Below are 14,396 nucleotides of genomic sequence, written 5' to 3'. Positions count from 1 at the left end.
CAAACATTACTTTTCTTCCCTATTAGGCAAATAATTATGTTAACTCTTTGAACTAAAACAAGCTGCCCTATTTTGCAATCAAACTATTCCAATTTCTGAACATATTTCGCGATTATCAGTAGCATTAGACAAAGTCACTGTCAAGAAGAGTTACAATGAATATAGGATGAAGTTTAAACAAATATTGAGCATCTTAGGTCATCAGGCTGCTGAAGACCTAAGCAACTGCAAATGAAAATTTGCAAACACAACTTTATAAAAACAAAAAGAAAGAAAGAAAGGCTTTTTGGATAATCTTGGTACCAGTGAAACTTAAAATTCATTGATGTAGTCTGTTCTATAATATTTTAGAACTTTTTTCCCCTCATTAGGAAATGAAAACAAATGGGATCATCAGGAGAGAGCCAACCTTGAGTTAAGGGGTACAAAAGAGATACAAAACAAAATCTGCATGAACTACAAGATACATGAAATATGACAATATGAAACCATCACCTGTACATTCAAGACTAAAGCTAGTAAATCATGCAAAAAAATGTTACTTCACCCAGGAAGCACATGAACAGCAGAAGTGACAAGTTCACTTTGAAGAAAAAGGCACTCCTGGTACAGGAATTTCCAAGTATACTTACTTCCAGAAATACTCCACACGTTAGAATGTAAAAACAAAAATCAACATGTTTCAAGACATTTACGTCAAGGGCTTCTCTAGAGGTCAGAACATCTACAGTATGACATTTCAACAACTTTCAGGAATGGAAGTTACAAATGTTCTGATTTTGTTTTAAGAAAATGCAAACTTTAATGCACAAAGACCATTGAGATTAATGACTAAACAACTATTGCCTCATAAGTGCAATTCCACTTCTATGCTCCTGGAATTGGTTGCTGCTAAAGCTAGAGATGGAAGGCTTTGACATGAAAATAGATTAGTTCCTTAAATAACATTCTTGGAGGGAAAGCCACATATGAAATTCTACAGCAACCTAACCACAGATAAAACATTAGAAGGTCTGGTGCTTTGTCTCATGGAGTTTCGGTGTTGCAGTCAACAAACATTATCAAAACAAAACAGTAAGTTTTGAGTTCCCCTGCACCTATAAAATCATACTTGAAAAATACTGTTTTCAGATTTAAAGAAACTGGAATTATGACTTATAATAATTGTTATAAATAACATAAGGAAAAAGGGATGCACAGAAGGTCAGAGTTAAGAGCAATGAAACGGGGGAGTTCTAGGTCAGTAACAGGTGAATTAGAAACAGAATTAGATATTATTGTCATGTGTACTCAAATGCAGGGAAACAGGAATAAAGGGAAAGTGAGGAAGGGACTGGCAAGGACATGAACAGATTTAAATGAACTGGAATTTTAGACAGTACACTGGGGACATGGAGCCAATACAAGTTGATGAGGTTTCAGTAAGGTAAAAGCAACAGGTGCACCAGTTGTGGTGGATAGCAAAGTCAATAACAGAGAAGGATGGTTAGTTTGGGTTGCTGTATCCCGAGGAAAGCTAAAACAATTGCCTCTGAGTTCTTCAGGGAGATAAAGAGCATATTTAAAACTAATCATGATCTAACATTTGATCTCCTTGACAAAAAAACAATGCTTTAAAATAAGCAATTGAGTAAATTCAACTTTGCCAATGAACGTTCACCAAAACAAAGCCTTACTTTGAAAGTTGTTCTGTTGCTGTTTCTTACTACAGATCACATCCAAGTCATTTCTAACAGCCTTGCTGTTTTTATGCTTGAATTTGTCAGGTGAAACTTTTTGTGAAAGCAAAGATCTTGGCTTCTTAGTGGGCCAAGCTGTGCACAGCTTTGCCCTGATGCGATATAATTCCAGAGCTCTGGCTGCAGCTTGATTATTGTCCAACTGCTTAAAACCTGTGCAGGAAGCACAATTCTCATTGGCACAGAACTCATTTCCACAGCCTTGTGTTAATTGAAGGTAATATCTTTCAATCAATTCCTTGGCAGCTTCTCGCTTCCTATAAGAAATTTTAAAAAGCGATGTCAGCCCGTATTAAACTTCGAACGTTAAGTGGTTATGTATAAAATTTCAGAACAACTACTTGTGGGTTAACCCTTCACATCAGCAAGTATTCTCTAAGATCACATCACAAGCAACCGTTCACTGTTGCTAATCAATATTTGGCTTTGCTTTTTACAATTATAAGCAAATTACTCAAATCATACAATCTGCCATTGTTCACACTGGGATCCAAAAGATCACCAGGTTTTTTTTCCACATCAATTAAATTATTAGCCTTTTCATGTTGTTGTACATTATTTTAAAAAAAATCACAGGACTATTTACTTGGCAAAGTTTAGGACAAAGTGGCCCCAACAGTATCAATGTTTGCAAGAGTTCCCCACATAAGAAATTGTGAAAATAACAGTTAAGACTTTATTGAGTGATTGTATTAGATACAAGTGGACTTATATTGCTGCTCCCACAAATCAATTTCAACAGATTATTTGATGAATATTACTATTCACTTGAAATGTGTTCAGTACACTTCAAATGATCTGACATAACTAACCAATGAAAAGTATCTCTGGATTATGCATAACTGCATAAAAGTAACAAAAACAAAGTTGCTGGAAAAGCCCAGAAGGTCTGACAGCATCTGTGAAAGAAAAAACAGAGTTAATGTTTCAGGTCTGGTGACCCTTCCTCAGAACTCTACTCTGAATAAGCGAGATAAGTTAGAAAATAAGTGAGATAATACTTTCTCATTTATACTTGTCTCACAATTGGCAGAATATAACTCAGCAACTAATTTAACTATGGGGGGTGCAACAAGTTTCTGAGCCAAGGTTTACATCTCATCTAATTTCTTGCACACGAATTTAGTCAGTCATTTTTCTGACTGCACTTCTAAACGTCCTGAGGTGGTGAAAAGAACTATTAAAAAACGTTATTCTTCCAGAGGGAAAGAAGTTCTTTTAAAGGTAATTATTGAGAGTAGGTAAGATCTATTGAGAATAAAGACCATCTTGGAAACATATGAAACGGTAACACTGAACTGGTATCAATTCATAAATAATGTGACACCTTCCCACGCCACGTCAAGTAAAGATGCCACCGAGTTTTCCAGGTTACCAATCTTTCACGACAATGAAGTGGACATGGCTGGGATCCTTGGGCTGTGTTGACAATCCGAGGGACGCTGTGACTTGGATCTGGTTAGTGCCAAGGCCCACCTCGCCCAAGCCACAGCTACTTCAGGACCTGGAAGTTGTGGCCTGCATGGGCCGTGCACCATTCCCGAACGGTCAGGACATGGCTCGGCTCAGCCAAAGAGGGACACACTCACCGCTTGAGACTCGCCGGAGAAGGAGCGAGCAGCGTGACCGGGACGTTAGTGTCAGGGGAAGTCATGCGAGGCCGGAGACAGAGGAAAATGAAGCAACAAGAGCCACCTCCACCGTAAACATTAAACTCCTGCCCAGCTCAGGTCCCGCCCCCTCCGGATACTTCCGGTAGTCATCCCGCCCCTCCGCCTGTTTCCGGCAGTCGATGCCCCGCCCCATCCTGCAGCATCCAGCCCATTCCAATAGGATTCGCTGTTGCCAGAGCGTGTCCAGGACAATGGACTCCAATTAACTTCCAGGTTATACCTGCTATTCCTCATCTGTGTGCCACACTTTCCCCCTTTTTTTGTAGGCATGAGGATCATATAAAATTTCACTCCTGAGCAATATGCGGGGCTGGCATGGTGACTAAGTGGTTAGCGCTGCAGCCTCACAGCACCAGGGACCTGGGTTCGATTCCTGCCTCAGGCGACTGTCTGTGTGGAGTTTGCACATTCTCCCCGTGCCTGCGTGGGTTTCCTCCGGGTGCTCTGGTTTCCTCCCACAGTCCAAAGATGTGCAGGTTAGGTGGATCGACCATGCTAAATTGCCCGTAGTGCTTAGGGGTGTGAGGGTTATAGGGGAGTGGGTCTGGGTGGGATGCTTCAAGAGGTGGTGTGGACTTGTTGGGCAGGAATGCCTGTCTCCACACTGTAGGGAAACTAATCTAAAAAATTGCTTGTTTGACTTACAGACTTGGATGATTTGCAGTTCGTTCCAGAAATAAATGAACTAAACAAACCAAAACCATCACCACAAATTCATTTCCCTCTCTCACCATTGTTTTGAATTGAACTAGATTGATCATATTCTCAACATACCTTGTGATCTGAAGCCGAACTTCCAAGATTCCATGACTCCAAGCTCAGCTTTGAAGAGATCCCGTAATCTTGCTTCGTTACATCAATAGAGTGCCGAGCCGGATGAACACAGCAGGCCAGGCAGCATCAGCAGCAGGAAGGCTGGCATTTTGGGCCTTGACCCTTCTTCAGAAATGGGGGAGGGGAAGAGGGTTCTGAAATAAATAGGGAGAGAGGGGAAGGCAGAAAGAAGATGGATAGATGAGCAGATAGGTGGAGAGGAGACACACAGGTCAAAGAGGCAGGGTGGAGCCAGTAAAGGTTAGTGTAGGTGGGGAGTTAGGGAGGAGATGGGTCCACAGAGGACAGACAGGTCAAGGGGGCAGGATGAGGTTAGTTGATAGGAGATAGGGGTGGGACTTGAGGTGGGAGGAGGGGATGGGTAGGAGGAAGGACAAGTTCGGGAGGTGGGGTCGAGCTGGGCTGGTTTAAGCTGGTTTATCTTCTCTTTCCATCTTCTATCCACCTCTCCCTCTCTTCCCATTTATTTCAAAACTCCCTTCTCTTTCCCTATTTCTGAAGAAGGGTCTAGGCCCGAAACGTCAGCTTTCCTGCTCCTCTGATGCTGCTTGGCCTGCTGTGTTCATCCAGCTCTACATGGTCTTACGAGGAAAGGCTGAGGGACTTGAGGCTGTTTTCGTTAGAGAGAAGAAGGGTGAGAGGTGACTTAATTGAGACATATAAAATAATCAGAGGGTTAGATAGGGTGGATAGGGACCACAAACCTTTTTCCTAGGATAGTGACAGCGAGCACGAGGGGGCACAACTTTAATTTGAGGGATGAAAGATATAGGACAGATGTCAGAGGTAGTTTTTTTACTCAGAGTAGTAAGGGAACGGAATGCTTTACCTGCAACGGTAGTAGATTCGGCAACTTTAAGTACATTTAAGTCATCATTGGACAAGCATATGGACATACATGGAATAGTGTAGGTTAGATGGGCTTCAGATCGGTATGACAGGTTGGCACAACATCGAGGGCCAAAGGGCCTGTACTGTGCTGTAATGTTTTATATGTACATCTTGTTATCTCCGATTCTCCAGTATCTGCAATTCCTACTATCACTTGTTACATCAATACTTCATTTTGGCCTTTCCTCCAATTTGCCTTCAAAGCTACTGTAGTTCTGATAACAAATCAGATAAAAATAGCAACTCAGGGATAAACAGTACATTGATTCTACGCACCTTTGAATAATGCCTGAGAGGCTTGATTAAGTCAAGACATTGATGACTGTATCGGCGCTGCCTCGTGCTCCCATGAGGAGCTCAAACAGTTCATCCACTTCACCAACACCTTCCACCCCAACCTTAAGTTCACCTGGACCATCTCTAATACCTATCTCACCTTCCTGGACCTCTCTGTCTCCATCTCAGGCAACCATCGAGAAACCGATATCCATTTCAAGACCACCAACCCCCACTGTTACCTTGAATACACCTCCTCCCACCCACCTTCCTGCAAAATGCCACCCCCATTCCCAATTCCTTTGCATCTGTCGCATCTGCTCCCAGGATGAGGCATTCCACTCCTGTACATCTCAGATGTCCTCATTTTACAAGGACCAGAACATCCGCCCCTCGACCGTGTCTCCTGCCTTTCCCACAACTCAACCCTCACACCCCATCCCCACAGTAACAACCAAAAACGAATCCCCCTCATCCTCATGTACCACCCCACCGACCTCCGGATCCAACACATCATCCTCCGACACTTCCGCCATCTGCAATCCGACCCCACCACCAAAGACATTTTTCCCTCCCCACCCTTGTCTGCTTTCCGGAGCGACTGCTCTCTCCGGGACTCCCTTGTCCACTCCACAGTTGCCTCCAGCCCCACCACACCTGGCACTTTTCCACGCAACTGCAGGAAGTGCTACACCTACCCCCATTCCTCCTCCCTCACCACCATTCCATGCCCCAGGAAGAGATTCCACATCAAGCAGATGTTCACCTCCACATCTGCCATTGTGGTATACTGCATCCCCTGTACCTGTTGTGGCCTCCTCTACATCGGGGAAACCAACCAGAGGCTTGGGGACCGCTTTGCAGAACACTTACGCTTGGTTCACAATAAACAACAGCATCTCCTAGTCGTGAACCATTTCAACTCCTCCTCCCATTCCTCAGGTGACATGTCCATCCTGGGCCTCCTGCAGTGCCACAATGATGCCACCCAATGATGCAGGAACAGCAACTCATATTCTACTTGGGAACCCTGCAGCCCAATGGTATCAATGTGGACTTCACAAGCTTCAAAAACTCCCCTCCCCCACCACATCCCAAAACCAGCCCAGCTTGTACCCACCTCCCTAACCTGTCCTTTGTCTCACCTATCCCCTCCTCCCACTTCAAGTTGCACCCCCATTTCCTACCTACTAACCTCATCCCGCCCCTTGATCTGTCGGTCCTGCCTGGACTGACCTATATCTTCCCTACCTCCCCTCCTGCATTCACCTTTACTGGCTCCATCCCTGCCTGTCCGCCTTCCCCTCTCTCCCTATTTTTTTCAGAACCCCCTTTCCCTCCCCCATTTCTGATGAAGTGTCTAGGCTGGAAACGTCAGCCTTCCTGCTCCTAAGATGCTGCTTGGCCTGCTGTGTTCATCCAGCTCCACATCTTGTTGTCGCAGATTCTCCAGCAACTATGGTTCTTATTATTTCTTATAACTGAAATCTGAGGGTCTGTTTTGCTGACCGATCGTAGATGTTTTGCAAAGCAGTCAACCAGTCTACCAGTAAAGGAGACCACTTTGTGAGCAGCGAATGCAATAGAATAGATTGTGAGGAGTGCAGGTAAAGTGCTGCTTCACCTGCTAGTTACATTTGGGCCTTTGGATATTGAAGAGGGAGATGTAAATGGGCAGGTGTTACACCTTCAGCGGTTGCAGGAAAAGGTGCCATGTGGTCGTGGGGGAAATTGGACAGTGAATGAAGAATGGACCAGGTGTCCCCATGGGAACGGTCCCTGTGGAAGACAAAGTTGGGGGGAGGGGAGTATGTGTCTGATGGTGGCATCTTGCTCGAGGTGGCGGAAATGGTAGCTGATGATCTTCTCGTTGGGATGGTCGGTAAGGATGGGAGGAACCCTCTTGCTGTTGTGGAAAGTAAGAGAGGGTGTGAGGGCGGAAGTGCGGGAGGTGGGTCAGACCATATTGGGGGCCCTGTCAACAACGGAGCTGGGGAATCCTCGGTTGAGGAAGACAGTGGACATTTCAGAGGCTCCCTTGTCAAAGTTGGCCTTATTGAAACATATGTGATGGAGACGGAGGAACTGGGAGAATGGAATGGCATCTTTAGAAGAGGCAGAGTGCAAGGATTTATAGTCTAGATTGCTAGTCGATGGGTTTATTGTTTGCTGTCCGGACATTATATTCAAGCAGCGTCATTCAGTTTCTCTGTGCCATATTACTCATCATTGCTGGAATTGGACTGATTCCCTGACGAGCTTCAGCCTCTTCCATGTCTAACATGTGCTCCTTCGCCAGCCTCAGCCTCTTGAACAAGTCCAACCACTCGGTCGGGGTGGGTGGGAAGTGGTGGGGAAGGACTGCCGCAGCCCCATAATCGTTGCTCAAAGCAGAGCATTCAGTTTCCGACTAACATGCGGGAATATGTTCAAGACTCAAAAGAGAGATCCCTTGTCATTTGCACCATGTGGCATATGATCTTTAGTACACAGAACTGAGTAAGAATGGAATTTCTCCAATTCCTCATCAATTTTGGGGCACATGAGGGCCAGTGAGCTGTTTGATCACAGCACTATAGTCAAAATCCACAATAACATCCATGAGAGCATGCACTTCCTCCTTGGTGACTCTTCTGCGTTCTCCTTCATTGAGAAGCACACCCGTCGGGACCCAGAACAACCAGGATGGCCAGGCACCATGTCGCAGTGTTTGTCTAATCAGTGAGAGACCGCACCGCTCTGGGAACATAACCCACCCACCCAGCTCTCCCATCAGGCTTGTGCTGGTGAGACTATTAACAACAAGGCCATTGCATAAGGGGTTCCTCACTGCAAAATGTCCCCTTCGATTCAGATTTGGATATTCCACCTTGCTATTCTCTTCGCGTCGTATTTTGTTTTGCAATGCTCCTGGCACGGCGCTATATCAATGCTAATAAAATGTGAGGCTGGATGAACACAGCAGGCCAAGCAGCATCTCAGGAGCACAAAAGCTGACGTTTCGGGCCTAGACCCTTCATCAGAGAGGGGGATGGGGGGAGGGAACTGGAATAAATAGGGAGAGAGGGGGAGGCGGACCGAAGATGGAGAGTAAAGAAGATAGGTGGAGAGAGTGTAGGTGGGGAGGTAGGGAGGGGATAGGTCAGTCCAGGGAAGACGGACAGGTCAAGGAGGTGGGATGAGGTTAGTAGGTAGCTGGGGGTGCGGCTTGGGGTGGGAGGAAGGGATGGGTGAGAGGAAGAACCGGTTAGGGAGGCAGAGACAGGTTGGACTGGTTTTGGGATGCAGTGGGTGGGGGGGGAAGAGCTGGGCTGGTTGTGTGGTGCAGTGGGGGGAGGGGATGGACTGGGCTGGTTTAGGGATGCAGTAGGGGAAGGGGAGATTTTGAAACTGGTGAAGTCCACATTGATACCATATGGCTGCAGGGTTCCCAGGCGGAATATGAGTTGCTGTTCCTGCAACCTTCGGGTGGCATCATTGTGGCAGTGCAGGAGGCCCATGATGGACATGTCATCAAGAGAATGGGAGGGGGAGTGGAAATGGTTTGCGACTGGGAGGTGCAGTTGTTTGTTGCGAACTGAGCGGAGGTGTTCTGCAAAGCGGTCCCCAAGCCTCCGCTTGGTTTCCCCAATGTAGAGGATGCCGCACCGGGTACAGTGGATGCAGTATACCACATTGGCAGATGTGCAGGTGAACCTCTGCTTAATGTGGAATGTCATCTTGGGGCCTGGGATGGGGGTGAGGGAGGAGGTGTGGGGACAAGTGTAGCATTTCCTGCGGTTGCAGGGGAAGGTGCTGGGTGTGGTGGGGTTGGAGGGCAGTGTGGAGCGAACAAGGGAGTCACGGAGAGAGTGGTCTCTCCGGAAAGCAGACAGGGGAGGGGATGGAAAAATGTCTTGGGTGGTGGGGTCGGATTGTAAATGGCGGAAGTGTCAGAGGATAATGCGTTGTATCCGGAGGTTGGTAGGGTGGTGTGTGAGAACGAGGGGGATCCTCTTGGGGCGGTTGTGGCGGGGGCGGGGTGTGAGGGATGTGTCGCGGGAAATGCGGGAGACGCGGTCAAGGGAGGATCCCCCTCGTTCTCACACACCACCCTACCAACCTCCGGATACAACGCATTATCCTCCGACACTTCCGCCATTTACAATCCGACCCCACCACCCAAGACATTTTTCCATCCCCTCCCCTGTCTGCTTTCCGGAGAGACCACTCTCTCCGTGACTCCCTTGTTCGCTCCACACTGCCCTCCAACCCCACCACACCCAGCACCTTCCCCTGCAACCGCAGGAAATGCTACACTTGTCCCCACACCTCCTCTCTCACCCCCATCCCAGGCCCCAAGATGACATTCCACATTAAGCAGAGGTTCACCTGCACATCTGCCAATGTGGTATACTGCATCCACTGTACCCGGTGCGGCATCCTCTACATTGGGGAAACCAAGCGGAGGCTTGGGGACCGCTTTGCAGAACACCTCCGCTCAGTTCGCAACAAACAACTGCACCTCCCAGTCGCAAACCATTTCCACTCCCCCTCCCATTCTCTTGATGACATGTCCATCATGGGCCTCCTGCACTGCCACAATGATGCCACCCGAAGGTTGCAGGAACAGCAACTCATATTCCGCCTGGGAACCCTGCAGCCATATGGTATCAATGTGGACTTCACCAGTTTCAAAATCTCCCCTTCCCCTACTGCATCCCTAAACCAGCCCAGTCCATCCCCTCCCCCCACTGCACCACACAACCAGCCCAGCTCTTCCCCCCCACCCACTGCATCCCAAAACCAGTCCAACCTGTCTCTGCCTCCCTAACCGGTTCTTCCTCTCACCCATCCCTTCCTCCCACCCCAAGCCGCACCCCCAGCTACCTACTAACCTCATCCCACCTCCTTGACCTGTCCGTCTTCCCTGGACTGACCTATGCCCTCCCTACCTCCCCACCTATACTCTCCTCTCCACCTATCTTCTTTTCTCTCCATCTTCGGTCCGCCTCCCCCTCTCTCCCTATTTATTCCAGTTCCCTCCCCCCATCCCCCTCTCTGATGAAGGGTCTAGGCCCGAAACGTCAGCTTTTGTGCTCCTGAGATGCTGCTTGGCCTGCTGTGTTCATCCAGCTCCACACTTTGTTATCTTGGATTCTCCAACATCTGCAGTACCCATTATCTCTGATGCTATATCAATGCAGCGGCGATAGGGCGGGGTCTGACGGACCTCAATTCCCAGAGGGCGCCTTGCACGGGACGCATGCGCGGAGTCTGGGTGCTGCGTGTCGGCGGGGCGCATGCGCGATGAGTTTCCAGCCGCCGGCGGCCCGGGCTCGGGTATTAGGCCGTTAGTAACGCCTGCGGAGCCCGGAGAGAGGGAAAGAGAGGCCGGGCAATGGAGCCCGCTTGGCGGCAGGGAGGACGGGGTAGGGGTCGCGGGAGGGGCAAAGGTAGCGGCGCCCCCCAAGTGGTTGGACTCGTTCGAGAGGCTGAGGCTCCTGGAGGTAGTGGTGGAGGATATGATAGACATGGAAGAGGCTCCAGCAGTAGGTCAAGGAATCAGTCCGATTCCAGCAATGGTAAGTAATACGGTACAGAGAAACTGAATGAGGCTGCTTGAATGTAATGTTTGGCCAGCAAACGTGACTGTCAATATCATCAGAGGTAGTAGTAACTGCAGATGCTGGAGAATCTGAGATTACAAGGTGTAGAGCTGGATGAACACAACAGGCCAAGTAGTATCTTAGGAGCAACGCCCCTTTGACTTGTCTGCCTCCTCTCCACCTATCTTCTCCGCGATCCATCTTCGATCCGCGTCTCCCTTCCTCCCTTTTTATTTCAAACCCCCCCCCCCCCATTTCTAGTGAAGGGTCTAGGCCCGAAACGTCAGCTTTTGTGCTCCTGAGATGCTGCTTGGTCTGCTGTGTTCATCCAGCCTCACATTTTATTATCTTAAGATGCTGTTTGGCTTGCTGTGTTCATCCAGCTCTACACCTTGTTATCTCAAATTCTCCAGCATCTGCAGTTCCCATTATGTCTGAACCTCCCATCCACCGCCTCCAACCTCATTGTTCCCCAACTGTGCACTGCCTGTTTCTGTCTCCTTCCCAAAATCCACAAACCTGACTGACCTGGTTGACCCATTGTCTCTGCCTGCTCCTGCCCCACCGAACTTATTTCCACCTATCTCGACTCCATTTCCTCCCCCTTTGGTCCAGGAATACCCTACCTACGTCTGTGATACCATCTATGCTCTCCACCTACTCCAGAAATTCCCTTGGACATAACACCCCATTTTTACTATGGACATCCAGTACCTATACACCTGCATTCCCCATGCAGATGGCCTAAAGGCCCTCCGCTTCTTCCTGTACCGCAGGCCTGACCAGTCCCCCTCCACTGACACCCTCATTCGCTTAGCCGAACTCGTTCTTGCCCTCAACAACTTCTCTTTCAATTCCTCCCACTTCCTACAGACAAAGGGGGTGACCGTGGTTACCCGCATGGGCCCAAGCTGTGCCTGCCCCTTTGTAGGTTATGTGGAACAATCCCTCTTCCATACCCACACTGGCCCTGACCCCACCTCTTCCTCCGTTACATTGACTGTACCGGCACTGCCTTGTGCTCCCACGAGGAGCTCGAACAGTTCATCCACTTCACCAACACCTTCCATCCCATCCTTAAGTTCACCTGACCATCTCTAATACCGCTCTCACCTTCCTGGACTTCTGTCTCCATCTCGGGCAACCACCTAGAAAGTGATATCCATTTCAAGCCCACCAACTCCCACAGCTATCTAAAATACACCTCCTCCCACCCACCTTCCTGGAAAAATGCTATGCCCTATTCCCAATTCCTTCGCGTCTGCTGCATCAGCTCCCAGGATGAGGTATTTCACTCCCGCACATTCTCGGATACCCTTGTTTTTTTTTCAAGGACCGCAACATCCCCCCGCAGTGGTCAAAAATGCCCTTGACCCATATTTCCCACAACTCATCCCTCACACCCTATCCCTGCAATAACAACCAAAAAAGAATCCCCCTTATCCTCACGTACCACCCCACCAACCTCCAGGTCCAACGCTTTGCGCCGACACTTCTGTCATGTGCAATCCAACCCTACCGCCAAAGACATTGTTCCCTCCCGACCCTTGTCTGCTTTCCGGAAGGACCACTCTCTCCATGACTCCCTATTCCGGACCACACCCGCCTCCAGCCCCACCACACCTGGCACTTTTCCCTGTAACTGCAGGAAGTGCTACATCTGCCCCCACACTTCCTCCCTCCCCATCATCCCACGCCCCAAGAAGACATTCCACATCAAGCAGATGTTCACCTGCACATCTGCCAATGTGGTATACTGCATCCGCTGTTCCTGTTGTGGCCTCCTCTACTTCTGGGAAACCAAGTGGAGGCTTGGGGACCGCTTTGCAGAACACCTACGCTTGGTTCGCAATAAACAACAGCACTTCCCAGTTGCAAACCATTTCAACTTCCCCTCCCATTCCCAGTCCATCCTGGGCCTCCTGCTGTGCCACAATGATGCCACCTGAAGGATGCAGGAACAGCAACTCATATTCTGCTTGGGAACCCTACAGTCCAATGGTATCAGTGTGGGCTTCACAAGCTTCAAAACCTCCCCTCCCCCTACCCCATCCCAAAACCAGCCCAGCTCGCCTCCGCCTCCCTAACCAGTTCTTCCTCACCTATCCCCTCCTCCCACCTCAAGCCCGCATCCCCATTTCCTACCTACTAACCTCATCCCACCCCCTTGATCTGTTGGTCCTGCCTTGACTGGCCTAGCTCCTCCCTACCTCCCCACCTACACTCACCTTTGCTGGCTCCATCCCTGCCTCTCTGACTTGGTTATCTCCTCTCCACTTATCTTCTCCTCTATCTATCTTCTCCTGTATCCATCTTTGATCGACCCCCCCCCTCCCTATTTATTGCAGAGCCCTCTTCCCCCCCCCCCCCCCCCCCCCATTTCCCAAGAAGGGTCTAGGCCCGAAATGTCAGCCTTCCTACTCCTCTGATGCTGCTTGGCCTGCTGTGTTCATCCAGCTCTACACCTTGTTATCTCAGATTCTCCAGCATCTGCAGATCCTATTATCTGATCTTGCTGAGATTCTTGATGCACTGCAACCTCTCCAGTCCACAAATCTATTGTTCGCAAACACCAGTTATCAGAAAATACTTTGACCAGATCCACCAGCTAAGTGGCCTCATTATAATGCAGTATTTTGGAAGCAGAAATATGGCAGATACAGTGTTTAGATTTATTTTGTTGTGGTCTTATTACACTTTATCATGTTTATGCGTTATATTCCACACAAAAAAAGTAAATATTTTAAACTTCACTATGTCAACTAGCCGTAATTTTGCACAGGTGGGCAGATCATCTGAATAGGTAAGCCTTCAACAATATAGAGTTTTAAGTCCTTTAGTGGCTCCATGTCTGAACTCAAGCCACAGATGAAAATCTCCTTTTGGCGTCCCTCTCGTCAAGACCATTCAGGATTGTAAGCATGATAAACAACTTGTGCCTTACTCTTCTAAACTGCAATGAAAAACAAGGTCAGTCTGTCCAATCTATACTAAGACATCCTGCTCATTCCGTCTGTCAATCAAGTAAATCTCCTTTGAACTATCTCTGATGCATTTAGATCCTTAATTGAATGGTGAGATCCAAACAGTGCATAGTATTCAAGATGAATTCTTATCAATGTCTTGTATAACTGAAGCATAATATAAAACCATATTTGGCTTATTGAGTCTATTTTGCAGTTTCATCATACTGATCTGATAATCTTCATCTCAATTATCCTGCTGTATACTGAATAAAAACTTAATGACCTAGGCTCGACAATCCTCTGTTAGCAAATTGACTACGTTCTGAAGGATGGAATTCCACCTCCTTTGTCTGAAATTGCTACTTCTCACTCTGAGATTGCCCATTTAGTCTGAGGCCCTCCTACAACAGGAAGCAATGTCTCAGCACT

At 48.1% G+C, this 14,396-nt stretch overlaps 2 protein-coding genes across 2 annotated transcripts in view; one reads left to right on the top strand and one right to left on the bottom strand.

Moving 5' to 3' along the window:
* Positions 1 to 3,483, bottom strand: part of LOC125457541 (ubiquitin-protein ligase E3A-like) — a 42,301-nt gene extending 38,818 nt beyond the window's left edge. The window contains exons 1-2 of the mRNA XM_048541886.2: positions 3,329 to 3,483; positions 1,677 to 1,996 (exon numbers count right to left, since the gene is read on the bottom strand). Coding sequence (XP_048397843.1) covers positions 1,677 to 1,996; positions 3,329 to 3,393 — 385 coding nt within the window. The 5' untranslated portion in view covers positions 3,394 to 3,483. The remainder of the gene's footprint in view (positions 1 to 1,676; positions 1,997 to 3,328) is intronic.
* Positions 3,484 to 10,661: 7,178 nt separating this feature from the next.
* Positions 10,662 to 14,396, top strand: part of nfxl1 (nuclear transcription factor, X-box binding-like 1) — a 146,258-nt gene continuing 142,523 nt past the window's right edge. Inside the window, exon 1 of the mRNA XM_048542041.2 lies at positions 10,662 to 10,977. Coding sequence (XP_048397998.1) covers positions 10,794 to 10,977 — 184 coding nt within the window. The 5' untranslated portion in view covers positions 10,662 to 10,793. The remainder of the gene's footprint in view (positions 10,978 to 14,396) is intronic.

Source organism: Stegostoma tigrinum, chromosome 1 (genome assembly GCF_030684315.1).
Source record: "Stegostoma tigrinum isolate sSteTig4 chromosome 1, sSteTig4.hap1, whole genome shotgun sequence".
Taxonomy (NCBI): Eukaryota; Metazoa; Chordata; class Chondrichthyes; order Orectolobiformes; family Stegostomatidae; genus Stegostoma; species Stegostoma tigrinum.
This window is presented reverse-complemented; position numbering and strand designations above follow the sequence as displayed.